Source organism: Pituophis catenifer, unplaced genomic scaffold (genome assembly GCF_029215685.1).
Source record: "Pituophis catenifer annectens isolate HBS135680 unplaced genomic scaffold, rPitCat1.0.hap2 SCAF_2, whole genome shotgun sequence".
Taxonomy (NCBI): Eukaryota; Metazoa; Chordata; class Lepidosauria; order Squamata; family Colubridae; genus Pituophis; species Pituophis catenifer.
Genome location: NW_027256882.1, coordinates 260,092,270 through 260,112,802, shown reverse-complemented (window position 1 = coordinate 260,112,802; position 20,533 = coordinate 260,092,270). Strand labels below are relative to the sequence as shown.

At 33.8% G+C, this 20,533-nt stretch overlaps 2 protein-coding genes across 2 annotated transcripts in view; both read left to right on the top strand.

Annotated features, from left to right (window-relative positions):
• ZFYVE16 (zinc finger FYVE-type containing 16) overlaps positions 1–7,833 on the top strand; it is a 32,695-nt gene extending 24,862 nt beyond the window's left edge. Inside the window, exons 11-18 of the mRNA XM_070938803.1 lie at positions 333–415; positions 793–897; positions 1,824–1,974; positions 2,592–2,672; positions 3,225–3,387; positions 4,549–4,654; positions 5,761–5,922; positions 6,033–7,833. Coding sequence (XP_070794904.1) covers positions 333–415; positions 793–897; positions 1,824–1,974; positions 2,592–2,672; positions 3,225–3,387; positions 4,549–4,654; positions 5,761–5,922; positions 6,033–6,197 — 1,016 coding nt within the window. The 3' untranslated portion in view covers positions 6,198–7,833. The remainder of the gene's footprint in view (positions 1–332; positions 416–792; positions 898–1,823; positions 1,975–2,591; positions 2,673–3,224; positions 3,388–4,548; positions 4,655–5,760; positions 5,923–6,032) is intronic.
• Positions 7,834–12,839: 5,006 nt separating this feature from the next.
• On the top strand, positions 12,840–19,715 carry FAM151B (family with sequence similarity 151 member B). Its single transcript, XM_070935796.1, has 6 exons — positions 12,840–13,264; positions 14,468–14,593; positions 15,999–16,149; positions 17,669–17,877; positions 18,640–18,775; positions 19,481–19,715. Exons 1-6 carry the CDS (start codon positions 13,201–13,203, stop codon positions 19,626–19,628), a joined length of 834 nt encoding a protein of 277 aa, XP_070791897.1. The 5' UTR covers positions 12,840–13,200; the 3' UTR covers positions 19,629–19,715.
• The last annotated feature ends 818 nt before the right edge of the window (positions 19,716–20,533 follow it).

Genomic DNA, 20,533 nt, shown 5'->3' with positions numbered 1-20,533 from the left:
AATATGTCATACTATTTATATAGATCCACAGTTTAAATTTTATGTTACTCAGGCTTTCCCATTACAAAAGAACATTAAAGGGGTTGGGCATTATTGTGTCACTTTCTGCCATTATCCTCACTGTATTATTGAAAAAGAATATTTCCATTAAGCATTTTTTTCCTAAAGGACTTTATTTGCTATGATGCATTTAAGGCTTGTGTTTAAAATACTATACTTTTCATCCATCCAATTTAGTCCATTTTAAATGCAAATACTGAGTCTTTAAACTTTTTTAAACTTTCAAAGAGAATCAGTAAACTCTAGGCATTTCTTGTTTTTTTATTTCTTAGTATATCCAACTCCAATTACAAGTATCAGACATAGAAAGCCACTGTTTGGAAAAATAGGCCATACAGTCATGGATTTACTTGTTGTAAGTATATGCTATTGCTTGTATTTCGTTAGTATCTTCTATACCAAAAGAGCAATGTAAGAAAATAGATGAAGCTTGCTATTACAAACATTCTAATACTGCTTAAATATCAGTGAAATACAATTATAGAAACTATCAGTAAATGCACGAAAGGAAAAAAATTAAATGGAGTTAACAAAGATAATCTTAGAATTGTGTGGTTCATTGCTATGAAACTACCCAGTTTATTACAATTAAGCTTATTTTGCAGATAATTCATTAGCACTGTTCATAATATAAAAATTAATAGTATTTTTTATATTATGAACAGTAGTAATGAATTACTCACATGGTTCAAAATTAGAGAACTAGATTAATCTATTTTTATTGCATTGCAGGACCTTAGAAACTATCAATATACATTACATACAATAGATAATTTATTTATTCATATGGAAATGGGTAGAAGTTACATTAAAATACCTCTGAGGAAATATAATGAGGTAAGTATAATTTCTATTAACGATTTGGTAAGAGATGTAAGAATCAGCAGCTTCATGAATATATAGAATTTGAAGTGGGTTGTTCTCTTGCAGCGAAACATTAAATTTCTAAATGGCACAACCCCTGTTGCAATACTTATGAACATTTATTCTAGGATTTGAACTTGAAGCAAGTTTGTGGTCCAGTGGAGACATACCAGAGATTTCTGTAAAAGCTTTGTTTTCCTTTTAACATTTCATGCTTTTTCTGAATAGACAGAATATAGGCTCATATTCTCACTAGATGATTTTTTTCAGGGTGTTTGGATAGATGAGAACGATGAATTGTTGTCCTGACTCCTTTGAGAATGGATAAAATAAAATGTAGTAAATTATTAGCCAAATAACTATTCTGCTTTCAAAAATATTGTAAACTTTGTATTTGATAATATACATTTTATTTAAGTGAAAATGTAAAGAAGGCTTCATAGTACTGGAGAAAAATCTAGCCTATATTATTTTTGTTCTATTAATAATATTTTCCCAAATATTAGGAAACCAAATATTGCTTCTATACACTCAAAGCAAGTCTGGAGAAAAGAGATTTGCAGTGTAGGCACTAATCAATATTGTACAAGAGAGAAGTAGCAGCATTAGTTTTTGGGGGGAATTCTGGTGTGCTAAAAAAGAGGCCACTGGATAAGTGAGGAAAAGGCTTATTTGATTGAAATGGTTACATGTAAGTGAATATTACCGTATCAATATTTTGAGTTTAATCTTGTGCATGTTCAATCAGGAAAAGTAACAATATTCATGACATTGCAACTAATATAGTACAGCATAGTATAGCATAGTATAGCAATATATTATGATAATATAATAATAATATAATATAATATAATATAATATAATATAATATAATATAATATAATATATTGGTCTTCTAGGTAATGAAAATAATAAACACTTCTAACGAACATGTCATTAGCATTGGAGCAGCTTTTAATTCTCAAGCTGATTCCCACTTAGTTTGTGTACAAAACGAGGATGGAATATATCAAACACAAGCGAACAGTGCCACTGGACATCCTAGGAAAAGTAAGTATCATGCTGTACAATATTGCTGTACAATGTAACTCCTGTTTTCTAATTTCTGATGTGGTACGACTCATTTAAAAAAAAAAATTGAAGAAAAGAAATATCTATACCAAATATATTATAAAAGTTATTATTTTATAATTATACTTATTATAAGTATAAGTATACTTATAGTATAAGTATCCTTATACTAAATATACGTAGAATATCATTGAAAAAGTTTTCTTGGTCTTAAATTGTATTTATTAGCTTTGAAGCTTCAGCATCAAAACTTTACTTAATGCTGATGGTATTAGATGATGTATAAGGAGTCATTTGGAGTCAACATTTCTTTTCTGAATTTGCAATAGATTAAGAATAGCTGCTGAATGTTATGGTTTGTAGACTTTTTTGCATGCAAATCATTTCCTGTCTGTCTCAGCTTTGGCCATGTTCAGAAAAGTTAACTTAGTGGCATTTGTTACTTACTGTGAATTACATAGGCATAATCTGAGGAGAAATAATCAAAGTGTGATGCACTTGTCAAGAATTAAAGGAGTCGAAAGAATTTCATATGTAGCTTTCTATGTGAAATATTATGCCTAGGATGAACAATTAAATCTAAGCTGTTTATTCAGTTACAGGTGCAAGTTTTGTAGTGTTTAATGGAGCACTAAAAACATCTTCTGGATTCCTTGCTAAATCCAGTATTGTTGAAGGTATGGATTATCATGTTTACCAGAATCAAAAGATTGGTTCAAATGCAATAAATTACATTATTTAATGTAATGAAGCAGAATTGAACTTTTTACATGTGTAAAGTGGCAGTGCTGGACGAAATTTTAACAAAACAGTCTGACTGCAGGTCAGAAAATACATTTTGTGTGTGTGTGTGTGTGTGTGTGTGAGAGAGAGAGAGAGAGAGAGCCCCATGATGATCATATAATTTGATGTTATCTGTTCAGTTGTGACTGACATTAAACCATATAAACCTATTATTTCATGATTGAAATGCTATTAACTATGAATTAAAAGCTTTAAACTATGATATAAAAATATTCTTTTGCCAAAAGTTATCCTGCATTTTATATGTTTTATTGATAATCTTTGCTAGTGGCATTAGTCAAAATGACGTCTGCCTCATTGTGATAGTTTTGCCAAATCTTGTGGTCTATCAGCTGGTAAATCTCAACAATAGGAATGCCGTTTCAGTTTTAAAAAATCCATAACTTGGGTTATATGTTTATTAAAAGGATTGTGTTTCTTCATAGATGGAATAATGGTACAGATCACTCCAGAAACTATGGAGGGCTTGCGTCAAGCTCTGAGTGAAAAAAAAGACTTTCGAATTACATGTGGGAAAGTGGATTCAGGAGATTTCAGAGAATATGTAGACATTTGTTGGATAGAAAATGATGAGAAAACAAACATGAGGTATTTATTGTGTATTCTACTAAGCAGAAGTATCATATGTGTTAAGATTTTTCTGCAAAATGCCAACGTTCTTTGTAAAATGGCTAATACTTGGAAATTGGCCGAAACACTTATTAATAGTGCAAAAATGTGTTAAGTAACACATCACATGGCCGTGCTGGACATATGATATCAGTTCTGTTGCAGTTGTTAAGCAAATCACCCACAATCATTTAATGAGAATATTACGGTGATCATAACTTGCAATTTTAACTTCCAGCTTCTCCATTCATTTTGTTTGTTGCTGGGCAGCACACAAATAGCAATTACATAACTGTGGGTCAATGATGATTGTTGTAAATATGTGGCGATTACGTAGCACACAAATAACAATTACAGGTAGTCTTTGACTTATGACCACAATTGAGCCCAAAATTTCTATTGTTAAGTGAAACATTTTTAAGTAAGTTTTGCCTCATTTTACGATCTTTCTCACCATAGTTGTTAAGTGAGTCACTGCAGTTGATAAGTTAGTAACCCAGTTGTTTAGTGAATGTGGCTTCCCCATTGACTTTGTCAGAAGGTCGTAAAAGGTGATCATTTGCAACGATCATAAATATGGCAAGCATCCAAATTTTGATCACACGATCATGGTGATGCTGCAAAGGTCCTAACAGAAAAATGGTCATAAGTCACATTTTTCAGTGCCGTTGTAACTTTGAAGAGCCAAACGAACTGTTGTAATTTGAGGACTACCTGGACATGGCTGCAGGGAAAGTAACAGTTCTAAGTTCAAGGAACAGTCGTAAAGTTACTTTTTCAGTCTGCAGTAACTTCAAGCAATTGCTAAATAGGGCTATCAATAACCAAGGACGACCTGTATATTATCTATCCATGTGGTTTCCTTGGTAAAATATAGCAGTGGTTTACTATTAACTTTTCTTGTCCTGTATGAAATATTGTCTTAGGGCCTAAGACTTAGGCAATTTTACCTAAGTGGTAAAACCACTTAAAGTGGTAATTCATCTCCAGTAACTTATATGTGCTGTCCAAAGGTCCCTGTTTGCTTTAGCTGGGCAGACACGCTTGGAGTAAGTTCTTTTGGAATTAACTTCTGATGTTCTGAGGATATCAGAACAGCCTGATTAGTCCTAATAATATAATTTAAACCTTGCATCATAGAATTAAAAGCCCGATAGATGGGAAATCTATGGAAGGAGTACGGAGTGAAAAAATAGTTCAAGAAGAATGTTTTGAAGTGGATGGAAAACTTGTAAAATGTACCGAAGTAAGTTAACATTGCTTTTAAAGAAAAGCCTATGCAAATTAAATGAAGTTAGGTAAAATATTAAATGTCCTCTGAATGTGAAAGAATACTGAATTAACCATGCAGCTGCTTTCATCTGTACTCCCAGCTCTCATTTTGTCCATTAAATTAAACAGTTTTCTTTGGGAAGATTCTGCTCAGGCTTTATTATAGTGATCGCTCATCTAAAAAAGGTTAAATTACATCCTCTCCCACCCCCAAAAAACACCAAAATACCTGGACATGAAATCTAAAAAGTTGAAACTTTCAGCCATTGGTATTTTGATGATGACAAGCAAGACTGATTTTCCCCCCCGTAAATAAATGAAGATAATCGCTTTGCATTTTTAAAGTTGACATTATTCACTCTGATACAGTGCCAATAGAAGAAAACGCTTCATAATTTGAACATCTCCTATATTTATGTTCCTTACTCTGATTTTTCACATTTGTTTCTTCATATGACTCTGCCACCCTCATTCTTGTAATGGTTATTGTATTATAAGCATTTTTGTCCATTGTTTTCTTGAGAAAGACAGTATTTCTGTATTCTAAATACGAGCCCTTTAATGGTAAATAAAAGGGGTAAATGTTACTAAGCAAAAATGGAAATTGACAACTCTAGTATATACCTTCTTTAAAGTCCAGGGTCTGAACTCTCAATATCTCTTTACTTTCCGCTCCCTTATCAATTGTAGCTGGGCTTCTAATATTATAAACATGTTTAAAAACTATACTAATAGCAGTGTAAGGATTATCAGGGGATGGGAGAGGTGGTATGGGAGTTGGGGATGCTTCAAAATGCAGTAGTATAAAAGAGCAAGGTGAGGGGGGCCAATTAGAAAGTTCATAATTTCCTCTTTTGAATCTTAAATCAATTCATTATATAAATTTAATTGTTTTTATCTGATGTTGGTCCTTTATGGCCGTTGTCGCCCTGTTTAAATATTTATCTCATCTCTATTGGTTGTCTATTTCTAGTGATTAGAACATATAATGCACTGCTCAAGAGAAGCTGTATCATCTTATTTAGTTTTGAAGGGAAATCTACCGTTATTAATGTTTTAATTTTTAAATTAATACTTTAGGTATTCTATCTATCAAATGTTAGTGAGCTACACGATAGCGTTCATCAGCTTGCTAAAGAAATTGCATTGGCTTCTTATATTGCACTTGGAAAGCATCTCAAAACACTGAAAAATAATGGAATGAACAAGATAGGCCTCAGAGTCTCTATGGATGCCGATATGGTAAGCTTTTAAAATGTTGCAGCAGCTGTAATTTAATTATAATTATTTATAATAAATTAGTAATAAATTAGTAATTATTAATGTAATTTTTGGGTTTGTTTTTTTTTTAGGTAGAATATCAGGCAGGATCTGGAGGCCAGGTTCTTCCACAGCATTACTTAAATGCTTTGGATAGTGCTTTGATTCCAGTAATTCATGGCTGGCTATCCAATACTACAAGCTTACCACTGGAAATTGAATTAATATTTTTCATTAATGAGTCTCTTTTAATATAACTGGCAAGTATATTATAATGTAATGAATTGAATTGCTCTATTGACCAATACCAAAGCAGTTAACATTACATTATGAATGAAATATTCAAGTGTTTTTATGCCAATGATTTAGCAGTCTTCTAAGAGAGCTTTATTTAATTAAAACTTGTTTTTCCATCTTTACTTAAACAGAAAATTAATTAAACTGTACACTTTCTTTATGTTCTGAAATGTTACATTTAATACAATTAAGGCAAGGAAGGAATAGAGTTAGCATGTGTGATTAAGGAATTATCTCTGTTTTACAGATAATATTTTTTGCAATAACTGGTAAATCTAGTGAATTATTCTTAACTATTTTGTGTGATTTAAAAAAAATATCACATTTAAATGGAGTAGAAGTTTCTTGCTGCATAGTTCAGATATAAAAGCTGTTAATTACTAGAATATTGGCATAATTATCCTATCTTGAAAATGTTTCTACAAGTATAATTATCTTTATGATGAAACCAGTATGTTTTTGACAGATGTGATCATTTTATAAAGTTATACATTTTTAATATTGGTAAATTTTAAAGTATATATTATTGCTGGAACTTGAGAATTCCCATTTTAATGGCTGACTTTGTTATATATTTATAATGGCTTTAATGAACATAAAATTAATACTTTTTATATTAAATACTTAATAATATTGTTTTCTTCTGTGCTCAGATATACAGTTGTTTCTTGGATTTTCCAAGAAGAAATAAGAAGTCAGATGACCCTTAAAGTAGTCATCCTGTAGCAGTAAATCAGGCACGAAGCCTGTCTATGCTCCTTTCTCTACTTTTTGAGACCTCTTGTATCCCTGTTTATGTTCAGGGAGAACAATGTGTTAGTTTGAATATCAATGAACAGTTTGCCATAAAATACTTGAGGCTCTTTATAGAAGTCTTATTTTTGTAATGGGTTATTTTCAAATAAGTAAGCATTTATGTACCAGAAAAATGATTGAGATTACTGCTCAAATAACCTAAATCAAGTTTGATAATGCCTGCACAATGTTGCTGTTTGTTGTGTATTATAGGAAATTATATGTCGGTGTGTCTTTGAATTATTTATACTTATATTCCTATAACGGCAAACATATATTCTAATTATAACTAAATGCCTTGACATTAGATGCATATATGAACTACAGTTACAAAGGCAATTTATTGCTCAGATATTTGACAATTACAGATTAAAGGCACAGAAGTGTAGAAGACTACAATAAATTAGTCCCATGGGCCATTGTAATGAAAACATTGTACTCCTTTGTATCAAGAATTGTACATTTGTTGTAGACTAAATGTTACATAATATGCATTTGTTTCTCTGTTCTGCTACTGTTGAGCGTATGATGGCAGCAGACAATGTTAAATGTTTGAAGCATTGATCCATAATGTATAAACATGACCTTAAGACACAATTTTGTATAGCACCAAGCATTACTCTGTTATAAGAACTTTTTGTTCTCCGGAGGATGATCCTTTTATAAATAATAACATTAGGCTTTTATTTTAGAATATAAGTATTACTATATAAACAAAGATTATCAAAAATTTTGTAAATTAAGCTCATGATGCTTTAACAATCCAGAAGCAACATTTTTTTTCTATTTAGATCACTTAGATCAGTGTTTCTCAACCTTGGAAGCTTGAAGATGGGTGGACTTCAACTCCCAGAATCCCCCAGCCAGCGCTGCTGGCTGGGGGATTCTGGGAGTTGAAGTCCACCCATCTTCAAGCTTCCAAGGTTGAGAAACACTGACTTAGATACTTCTTTTCTTTTAATGGTTCAGTTCAGTTAAATTTCATCAGTTCCTTATCTGTTTTTAAAAGTTTTTAAAAAGGTATTCATGAAAATGTTAGCAGCTCTTTTGATAGCACTGATTAGAATAACATAGAAAAATAGGATTGGAAGGGCCCAATCCCCTGCTCAAGCAGGAGACTTTATATAATTGCAAAAAAAAAAAAAAAAGGTTGTCCAATATCTTCTTGAAAATCTCCAGTGATGGAGCACCTACAACGTCTGAATAATTGCTGTCATTGTTAAGAAATTTCTCCTTAGTACTCAGTTGGCTGTCTCTTTAATGATCTTCCACCCGTTATTTCTTGTTCTGCCCTCAGGTGCTTTGGTGAATAGGTTGACCCCCCTCTTCTCTATAACAGCCCCTCAAGTTCTGGAAGACTGCTATCATATCACCCCTATGCCTTCTCTTTGTTAGAATAGACTAGACAGGCCCTTATCTTTGTTGCTCTTCTCTGTACTCTTTCTAGGGTCTAAGTATCTTTTTTGCATCATGGTGGCCAGATGCAGTATTAGATGCAGTATTACAAGTGTAGTCTCACAAGTGCAGTATAAAGCGGTACTATCACTTCACATGATCTTGATACTATCCTTCAGTTGAAGCAGTTTTGAACTGCATTAGTATTTTTGGCAGCTGCAACACGCTGCTTGCTTATACCTAATTGGTGGTCCACTGGGACACTTAGATCCCTCTCACATAACTAGTGTTAAGACAGACACTACCTATTCTGTATCTATGCATTTGTGCTTAAGTGCAGAATCTTACTTGTCTCACCATTGAACTGACCTTGTTGGATTCAGCCCAATGCTCAAGTCTACCAAGATTCTTCTGAATCTTGAGTTTATCTTCCAAAGTATTGGTTATTTCCCCCAGCATGGTGTCTGCAAATTTAATGAATTCCCCTTCTATCCCCTCATCCACATCATTTAAGAAAACGTTAATGAGTACTGAGCCTAAGACAGAACCTTTGAGGTACTCTACCATATTCGTCCGTCAATGTAGGTATTGTTCCAATGAGGACTACTCATTGAGTGTGATTGATCAGCCAATTGTGAATTCATCTAGTGGGGGTATTGTCTATCCCACATTGTTCTAGCTTACAAAGAATTAGGCTACTTTGTCAAATGCCTTACTGAAGTCTTAAATCTAATCCACTAATTCAGTTTAAATTAGATGTTTCTTTTAATTTAATGTTTCAGTTAATTTAATGGCTCTTTCTATTCACTAAAATTGGGAGTGATATCTTACTTCATATTACCGAAAACTTGTTGAATAACCTATAAAAAAGCAAACTATGACTGTGTTGAAAGCATAGATAATAAAATGTGAGATTGCAAGAACTTCACATCTAATTTTACATACCTAAAGGAATCTTGGTATTTTCCTTTAAATAAAGGTGTTCCTTCACTACATTGGAATATTTTTTTTAGGATTATTGTGATATGACAGTTGGATGGAAAAGAAAGCTAAATGGCCCTAGATAGAGGCCCTTTAGGCATTGACAGCTTTTTTTTATGGCAAGTCGTCTTGTTGCCTATAATTCATCTGCAATTCATATGTGGGACCATCCAATTTTGACCTCAAGGTATGTACAAATCTGTTAGGCATTATCACTCAAAATGACTAGAACTAGGATTGGGAATAGCAAATGTCACAACAGCATAATTTTCTGCTAAGTATGGATGGTATCATAACTTAGTGGTGAAAGCTCTATCATTATGTGGTTTATTTGGTTTTGTTATGTGAACTATGATTTATTTGGTAAATGAAGTTAAATAAATCAGCACTGTGTATGAATTCAATCATTATGATTACCTTGCAATATTTCATAATGTGTTAGGTAAGCAAAAGAGTTTATTCTTCAAAATATTTTTCAGATTGAGCTGAAATTACCAAACATAGTTGGCACAGTCACATACTCTTCTGACCCAGTGATGTTTTGGCCATGTTCCAGATCACCTGTAAACATTTCAGCTGTTCTCTGCCTAACCACGTATTTCCCCATTTTCTCTCATTCTCTTTGCTTTAATCTTGTGGGGTGTTAGGTCTGCTATAGGCTATTTCCTACTGTGTCTTGTACTTTCTTCAAACACTTTTATAATACTTTTATGACTGTATTTAAAAAAAAACTGACTATATTTTTACTGGTATGAACATTTAAAAATCTACAACTTCTGCATAGTAATTGGTCGTGCTTCTTCTGGTCACTGAATTATCTACTCGCTCTGGACTTCAGTTCCCCAGCATTTTCTTCTCAAACATATTACTGTTAATAATACTCATCATTTGCCAGGATTGCTGCTACTTCCTAATAAAGACACAAATGTCTGTCTCTTGTTTTTAACCTAAGTATAGCTTTAATTAAGCATTGCACATTCAAAATATTGTTTCAAATTATCCTTCTATTCATGAGTAGGGCATTATATATTTCCCTGTTTTTAAATATTTAAGGTAACTACATTACTATGATTCTTTATTGATTAGAATAAGGAGGTAGCTCAGATTGTGGTTCCAAATTATAACAATATGAAATAAATACCCTAATGTATCTTCCCTTTTCTTTTCCAGCTATCCCAAATTTATGGTTTTAAATATTTCATTCAGCTGAAGGATTTATGTTATGCTAAACTTTTTTTAAAAATGCTTTAGAAGCAGATTTAATATCATGCCCCACAGGGTTAATTCTCTTTTTGGGTTAGGGTTACTGTAGTCAAAGGAAACATTCTTGTCCTCTATCTTATGATGCCAGTGGTTTGCTGAAGATTAAAGCATGTTTAAAATTCAAAACAACTTTAAATGTTTCTGGGGCCTTTCAAGCCTTGGCAAAAAATTCTCAATCTGTGTTTAATAAATTAAAATGTATACTTAAAGTTTAGATTAATTCTGACATTTCTGTTATTTCTGTTTGTTTTGATTTTGCAGTCTGGTGTGTAGGATTTGTTGTGCCTTAGTACTTGATATAAGACATACAAATCTTCAAAGTAAAATTAGCATAACATATGACCCTGCCACTATATGACTTTATTTTGTGACCTGAAAAAGCCAGGGTTAATTGGGCAAGTAAGCAATGAACTAGTGTTTACTACTTTTTAAGTTTGTTTTCTCTTAAGATTTTGCCTTGTGTGACTCAGACCACAAAATAAAATAGGAATAAGTAAGATCACAACTGAACTTTGTGTAATGATTTGCATATCACTAAAGCATATGCTGTCAGGAAGTCAGCATTCTGCTGCTTACCATACTTATGCATTGACTTTATTTGCAAATCATGCTGAGCATTTTGAAATAGCACTATCATAGCAGTATGTTAGAACTACTGCTAAGGAGAGGGGACTGCTGCTTTTCATAAAATGTTTACTTTTCAAATTATAATTCTATCCATCCTTAAATTCCACAAAACATCCTAACTTTATGCATAAACATTTACAGGGGCTATTAATTTCAAGTCCACATTACTGAATGGTTATATCAAAAAACCATGGAAACTAATATATAAATCAGCATTACAGCATAATAAAATATTGTTGTTCAGTCATTGCTGATTAACCTGATAAATATTTTTCTATAGTTAATAACTTTTGAGTTCTTGTAAGTTTTTATCATAACATCTAGCCACCTTGTATTCTTTTGCCCTCTTTTCTAATTTCTTTGATTTTTTTTTATTTTTGGCTTTATTATTAATGCTTTCAGAGAATAGTTTAATTTTCCTTCATCTAGTATTGGTTTTTTTGGGGGGGGTTAATCCAGTGTTCAGTTTTCTACAGCATCAAAATTCAAAGTTATTTCTCTATATTGCAACTGGGAAAAGCCATAGCTATGATAATATGTACCTTTGTTGTCAATGTGATGTCTTTGCTCTTTACTTAGATTTGTCATAGTTTGTCCCAAGTACCAGCTATCTTTTTCAGATCTAGAATCACTGTCCCTCTCTTACTTCTTACTTCTTCTTCAGCTACTTGCCTTGAGTTACTATTGCCTGTTAACTATCTTGGGTATTTTTAATATTGAGGAGACACTAGTTTTTGTACACTTTTTTTTTCTTCATGGTCAACAATGGATTCCTTTCACTTTCCTTGCTTCTAGCCATTCAAGAGGCATTGGTATATCTGTGATTGATGTTTCTCCCAGAAATTTTAATTACAAATGTTTTTCAAATCTGGCATATATGATGATATATTATGCATAAATAATTAAGAGAGCATCCAATCTTAGCCCACCCCATTCCCACTTTTGAGCCATTTAGATAGCCAATATTATTATATCCTGATCATCACACAGTATGTTTTATTCCCTAGGCAGGTAGCCTTATACATACATGCTTTCATGGACTGTCCACACCTTGTCGTCACAGTTGAAAGTTTTTATAAAATCAATAAGACATTTTTGTTGAACTCCCTTGTCATCTGGAGTATTCATCGAATATTTGCAATAGGATCCTGGGTTCCTTGACTCTTTTGCAACAACAGTATCTGGTATTTGTACAGTATCTGGTACTTTTCATTCTCAATTACTATTATTAAACAAGCAAACTGGAAAACATGCATGCAAAACGCCCTCCTACCAATAGCATGGGGAGGTTTTCTCAAAGATGCAGGTTACAGTTTTAATTGCAGGGATCATCATTTACTAATCCTCATAAACTATGATGCACATTTTACAAAAATGGAATTTTTGGCAAACGAAACTACTTCAGAGTTCAGTTTCTACATTTCCATAAAACTGGAGTAAACTCTGATAAAAGTCAATCTAAAAGGCAGCGGCTGCCATGCGCGTATCCCTCTTGAGCTTCCCGGCTGAACCGGGATTTAAGCCCGGATGCATCATAGAGATGGCGCCAATTCTGCCACTTGGGAGCTGGCATCAAGACGAATCCGTCATTTGTAAATCTTGTTGATTTAGCTACTTCGCGAATAATAAACCCCTTAACGCAGATTTCCAAGGTGGTCAAATTAGAATAGTAAGAGCAGCGAGGCAAATTCGAGAGCAAGTCTCGCCATCGCTCTGCGGGAAGCAAACGGGGAGGCGGGCGACGGGCAAAAGCACTCGGAAGTCGGACTCGGCGAGCCTTGATGCGGAGCGTTTGCCGGAAGGCCCCGTCAATACCGCGAAGAGAACCGGTTGCACGCCTGAAAAAAGAAAGGCCAACTCCGCGGGCGCCGGAGAGAGTCTGAATAAGACCCGAAATCGGACATGCAAGAGGACGAACGCGGAGGAGGACCGGGCGCCGGAGGGTCCGCGCTTGGCGAAGTGGAAGGTACCAGCTCTCCCTTTTCCCCCTTGCAGTTGGATTTGGTCTTGGAGCCCCCTAGAGCAGGGATGGGCAAATGAGACCCTTTTACAACCTGCGGACCTCAACTCCCAGAATTCCTGAGACAGCTTGGCAGGTTGTAAAAGGGCCACATTTGCCCACCCCTGCCCTAGAGCAGTGTTTCTCAACCTTGGTAGCTTGCTGGCTGGAGGATTCTGGGAGTTGAAGTTCACCCATCTTCAAGCTACCAAGGTTGAGAAACACTGCCCTAGGGGGTGTGTAGAGCTACTCCAGAGCAGCTCTGGTTAGCTAATTGGTGCGATCTCATTGAAATTGCTCTTACGACCTGATCACTGAATCAGGCTCATTTATTTTCTCGTTTAGATTGGGCTATTAAAGCCAAATACCCCAAGTAGCAGAACAACTTATTATATACTAAAAATATTGCAATAATCCCAGCAAAGACTGGAAAGAAATGCAAGATGCTTTCACCCCTTGAAAGCCTCTTGCTAGGGAGACTTCCACCACAACATTAATAAGGAAGGGATTAGGGACACCTGGGGACTCATACCCATACCCTGCTGCTGAGCAAGGGAAGCTGGCGCCTTTTCTCTTCCCCCGTCTCCAGGCGTGGGCAAAATTTTCATCACCCAATGCCCAGAGGGAGATTATGACATCTCCCTCCCTCTCATTCTCCCGGTTTATATTGCTCACTTTGAAACATATCAGATTCCAGCTATCTTTGTGTTTTCAGGGCTAAAGCAGAGTTTTAACTATCATTCGTTGTTCCTGAGATTAAAACTTTCTACTGCAGATCTCATGGATCCTATAATGACAAGATCCTGTCCTAGAGGATGTGAAGGATCTGCTCGCACACTGTTTCTTAAACTTAGCAACTTGAAGATGGAGAGACTTCAGCTTTCAGCATTCCAGCTAGGGAATTCTGGTAGTTAAGTCCACCCATCTTAAAAGTGCTGAGTTTGAGAAGCTAATCCTCTGTTTGAAGACCACTAGTGAAAGAAAATTCATTATATCATGTGACAACCTGTTCCACTGGCTGACAGTTCATACATTCTGGAAGTCATTTTAACCCATTGGTTCTGATCCTGCTCTCTGAGGCAGTAAATAATAAATTAATAGAAAATAGAACAGAAATAAAACAACCAAGTCTCTTGTATGAAATTATTCCTGTCACTGTTTTCCACATAGGATTTTGGAGTCAAAATATATTAGATTATTTTCTGAATACCAAGCAAATTAAAACAAGAGATGGAGCTGAAATCATTTGGTATCACAGAGCAAACAGCAAGCAACACATGAAAGACGCAATACAGAGTAAGTATTGGAAAATAATATTTGAATGTAAACCAGGTAAGTAAATTTATTTTTTCTTATTGTGTACTTCATAATATAATAAAGCAGTATTTATTTCAGTAATTCTAAAAAAGCAGAGTTAAATCACAAGGGATTGAATTTAGTTTGATTCAATGGCAAGGTTCAAGTGGCAGGGTTTTTTTTAAGGAAGAATCAGGTTTTTTGTTTTTTTTTTTTTTGTTGTTGTTGTTGTTAGAGTATTCTGTTATAGAGATACTGAATTTCCTGGCAGTACCATCAGGAAAAAATATTTATTCTTTGAAACGAAATCTGAAAATGTGCAGTGCATTTATTCAGTGCATTTAGGCAAAAAATGCTTAATATATTTATTCATTCACATGTATTATATGGTTATATAATCTTCCATTAACCTTTTTCCAGGCAAAAAATTCAGATGGCAATGTGGCATATTCACATAATAATTTTAACCAAGGTTAAGGTAAACATGGTTCACTCAATCCAATTTTCTCTAATTACACAATCCATTGAGTCAAAATTAATTCCAATTTGGAACTGCATAACATGTTAATTTCACTAATTTATTGATAATTATGTTCTGAAAATCCACCCTCTATTATATATTTCATATTTCAAATTGATCAAACTTAATCCAAAATTGTTCCAAAGCAAATGTGCATCAAACTAACTCCCTTACCACAGCAGTCTTCCAAGGAAGAAAAAGCAAACTGCAGACTGGCTCAAAAAGCAAGGCATTCCTTTGTGAACTCACTGCCAAAGAGTACAAATAAGCCCAAAATAAGAGACTGCAGAGTTCTGAACTGGATAGGAGAAGAAGGAAGAGGTTCAGGATAAGCAAATAAAGAATTGTACTTCACTGTGTTGTTTTTGGACTTGGGCCTGACATAAGCAACTAAACCGCTTGTTCTAAAAACAGAAATTAAATGATTTGATACCCAAAGCAGAGAGAACAGTGGATTTTTTTCCCAGTAAGCTGCCCTCTAAGCAATTATTATTTTACTATTTCATATTTTCAAGCAATAGATGTTTAAAGTTCATATTTTAAGTTTTTCTATTGCTTTCTCAATAGGCAACATAAGTAATGAGATTAGAATGTATATATATTCATGAAAGAGAAAAAATATTCGTACGTTCTTTAGTTCATATAATTACCCCAGGGCATAAAAGGGGAAAATAAATTCCAGAGATGCAAATTTTCTGATGATTCTTTTAATGATTTATTTCTATGACTCCTTAATAAGTTGTGAGTGCCACATAGCTCCTTTTATTTGTTCTCATGTGATATATACGTAGAAGAAAATAAACACTTTGCTACAAATGGCTTTTTAGATATGACAACATTATTGCTATTTTTCTTTTCTTTGTTTCTTGTTTTGGAAATTAATAGGTGCTGCTCACATGATAGAAGCAGATGTCCTTCTTTATGGTAATCACCCAGTCATGGCTCATCCGCCTGAAACAAATAGTAATAATACACTCAAAGAATGGTTAAACGAAATTAAAAACACCAACAAAGGGATCAAGCTTGATTTTAAAAGGTAATTTGGAAAGTATACACACATACATTTCAGACTTTAAATAATCACTATATTATTGAATAAGGAATTATTGATCAATTACCAACACATACATTATGAAGTGTAATGACATCTGCATAAGTATGCCAAGAATTGTATTTTTAGTAGTATCCTGCAGGACCTATCATTAAAGTGCTGAAAGAAACCCTAGTAATAAAAAGCTAAAGTAAGGTAGCTGGCTAATGCCAAAATTTTGGGAAGAATTAGTCTTATGGCAAGTATTTAATATATTTTACAATACAATAATTCATTTAATGATTCTGTGCACATATTACATACACATTCATGTAGTAGTTACTTCACTTGATCCAATTCTTGTCTTTCCATTCACAAGTTGTAAATGTGGATTATTTTTATTATAACATTCTTTTGTGTAAGGTGTATCCGCAAACTTGTGGTCATGGCAGTGCTGCCATGGGCATCCACAGTTACGTGACTATGATTTTCAATGCTTCTTGCCAGCTTCCCACAAGCAAAATCAATGGGGAAGCTAGCAGGAAGTCAGAAGTTGCTCCTATTCCACTGCTTTTTTGCTTACCTGTGGTCATTCTGCTTAACTCTTTAGGTAAGTAAATACCGCAACTGTCAGTATTTGTCTATTATTTAATGTATTTTGAAATAATTCAAAATAAAAAGTTGGCAATAATTAGAATGACACTACAAATAAAAGATGTTTCTATATATGTAATCATGTCTCACTTAATATGTATATGAAGTTTCACTATGCTTTATGGATTTGAAAATCCTTTGAATGTGTATGACCTGGGTGTACAAATTGTCACCTTAAGGACTACAGAGCTCCATATAACTAACTGACGGCCTCACTGCACAAGTTCTTTTATCTTATTCTTGTTATCTTTATTTGCTATTTCGTTATTTAGTTAAGTTTAAAAACTTAATAAAGAAAATGAAATAAAATAATAGCAAAATTTTCAGTTATTTCAAACAATCTTTTTTTCCTGATCAGTAGAGGGTGCTACAAACCTTTGCCTTTCTTTCCTTTGCCAGCATCAAACTTAACATTCTGGTATTGTGTGTGTACATCTCTCTGTCTTGCTATCTCTGTATAGTGTCCAGGGTCATTGGTTTTTCTGTTGTTTGCAATAAAGCAACATACCTAGCTGTGCCATTTTGTTAAATTTTTGGTGTAAACAAGTTCCTATATATGGGTGTTGAAGATTTATTGCCACATATGAAATGCAAAGTAATTGGGATTTTTTTTTTTTAATTTTGGGAGCTATGTGGGCATGAAAAGGAGAAAAATTACAAATTACAAAAAAGGGGAGAATTGTCCTGATTTTTTTTAACCATTTGCATGCTTAAACCACCCAATTTTACTATTAACTCTTCCCTCAGTTTTAAAACTTAAAAAAAATCCAAACATTTCTTTCTGCCAAAGTTGCATTTCCAGTATTTTGATAATTAGTGAAAAATATACATCTTTTTACCAGATACTTTAAAATGTATTGCTTGTTTATAGTCTAGAAGCCGTGAATCCCTCAATGAAGCTTCTTGGAGACCTGCATTTTAGGCAACCTGTTTGGATTAATGCAGACATACTTCTAGGACCAAAAGGAAATCACCCGATAGATGCAAAGGGATTCCTGGACACAGTGATATCATCTTTTCCAGATGTAACTTTATCTTTGGGATGGACTACTGGGAGAATTAATTCAAAATGCAATACAGGTAATGCAAACCTGTGCTAATGCTTTAAATTCATGTATAGATAATACTGTGCAATTCATTTTGTCCTGCAATCAGGGCAAGATATTTTTAGGTAGCTATTTGTATAAAAGGTGATCTTTTATACTGAGGTCACTGCACATAGAGGACTAAAATTCAACACATGGAGGATAACCAAGACAGAAAAACTATTACTACAATCATGATTCCCCATCTCCTTTACTCATGCAATTTTCAAGAGATGCATATAAATCTGACATGGCTGATATTTATATCAAAATGATTCTTTGACCTCACAACTGTAATATTAATTTCAAAGGCTACAGCAAGGCATTACAATTAAAGCCTTCACCTATAGTATATTTTGAAAAATATTATACACAGCAGCATCTGTAGGAAGGCAAGGGGTGTTAAAATAATATAAGCAGGATTGTACTGAATTGACCCAAGCTATCATGTCACTGTGATGTCACTTGCACATACAAAAGAGACAGAGTTTGTGCAGTGGCAGTGATGCACATTTATTGTTTTGACAAAAACAATGAGTCCTCTGGATATTTTCAGTTTTGTTACATTACACCTTATCTTTTTTAAATGCAGTGAAGAAGAGCAATTTGCAAGAATCAAAGTTTCTCTTTCCCATCCTTATCTCTTCTTATTCCTTCTCATTCCAGAAAAAAAGGGGGTTTTAATTAAAGGTGGACAGTTTAACTATAGAAATTCAGCTTCCATATCTGAGTACTACAGCATTTGTTCCTTCTTTAGGTTATAGTCTAGCCATGGTACAAGAAATGGCAGAAATATGTAGAGATCGTACTCAGCCAATCACATTTGCTGTAAGAGCTGATTTGGTTTGTCGGTCAAAATCTGAACTTCTGTGGTTACTACAGCAATCAGACAGGTATGGTTTGCACTAACTGAATGTTGTAATAATGTATAAAAGACTTTAAAAATGATTAAAAATAAATTAACAAAATAGAATGTGTCTGCTTCAACAAAGCTAATACAGGAGTGTTTCATTTTCATTTACTATTCTTGTTGTACCTTATATCGGGATGGGCAGCCATCTTCAAGTCCTCTTATGGTTTTCAGAATCTGACTATAGATTCTGAGAACTAATAGCAAGGTACCACCATTTTTGCATGGGGAAATATACCAAATCCATTAACTATGCACCAAAATAGACTTATCGCTAGTAAACACAAACACAAAGAAACCTCAGCTTCTCTGCCCAAATGATGCAACCTCATCTTCCTTATGGCTTTAAGCTACTCCTACCCCAAAATTATGACCCATGATTTATGAAGATGGAAATTATTGTCTGAAACCAATCATTATATTAATGAGGCAGTTCACTTTTTTATTTCAGTAGATTCATGAATTTTGATGTGACTATTATGAAATATGTGGATTCAGTGAAACACTTTCCTCAGAAAGCTTTCATTTCATAGAACTATCATTATGTGAAAATAACATTTATAACACAATTGAAGTTTTGGCATTTACTTTTATTGCAATACCTATTTTAGATAGGTAGATAGGTAAATATCTGTTAGATATTTTAGATATCTGTGAAATAATTCAACTTTGGTGACTCTTCTTCCAGGTACACGTTAACCATTTGGACTGGAAAAGATGATGAATATTCCGTAGATGATTTACTCTTCATCAGACACAGCTTTGATAAATGTAGAGTTTTTTATGATATCTTGGAGCCACAAAATTCCGAATTCAGAAAAGCCATAGGAATATAAAAAGGACAAATAAAACAGCTCAGTCAACAATGTATTTAGGCTTTAGACTGAGTATAAAAATGCATTAAATTGAATTGTACATTTCTATCACTGATGGAACACAATTGTAGTTATTCAAGTGAATGTTTTCATCAATTTCCCTTCCACAGATTCCTTCATCTTCTGCCTCCACAAAAGTTGATCTTTTGAATAGTATGGAATTTTGGAGGGCAGGAAAATAATTGGAGGGATGTTATGGGAGAAATTATTTCCCCTTGCATGAATAAAGACAAAACTAAGATCAAAGTTGATTTTTTTAAAAAGTCAAACTTTAAAATCTACTTTGATTTCCAAAGCTTATTTATCCTCATTACAGAGTGAGAGTCTTAAAAGTGAGAAGAATTTTTAAAAATTTTACTGAAACCTTCTTCTAAAGTCACTCGCACTCCAGCATTTGAAACTTCTCCCTTGGGCTCTACCTTCTCTCTGCTTATGCAGATATCATATCCCTGTATCTGTAGTTAACTACAGTGCAACTGTAGTTACTACAGTAGTTACTACTATATGTAACTGTAGTTACATATCCCCGTATCTGTACTAACTACAGTGTAACATGCCCTCATGTTTCACATTCAGCTTCAATCTACTTTAGCCAACATGACCATTAGGAAAGAACGTGGAGGACTGTAGTAAAAAATAAGCAGAATTTGATTACTCCTTCTTTAGACAACTGATACTGTCCCAAATTTTGTCACAGTATCACAATATGCTACATATTTAACTGATTTGGAACATAGATTGATACAATCTAAGCCATAATAATATTTGGTTTTTCTTTAGAAAGTTTTTTATTATACATTATTATACTTTAGCAACAGATTCCAAGTTTCCCTGAGATACTAATACTTCTTATACAAGCAGAATAC

Bases quoted from the DNA above. Each gene is read 5' to 3' on its own strand.
- FAM151B (XM_070935796.1), top strand. From the start codon at position 13,201: ATGCAAGAGGACGAACGCGGAGGAGGACCGGGCGCCGGAGGGTCCGCG. The intron at 13,265-14,467 runs GTACCAGCTCTC...TTTTCCACATAG, and splicing joins CGCGCTTGGCGAAGTGGAAG to GATTTTGGAGTCAAAATATA. The intron at 17,878-18,639 runs GTAATGCAAACC...TTCCTTCTTTAG, and splicing joins TAATTCAAAATGCAATACAG to GTTATAGTCTAGCCATGGTA.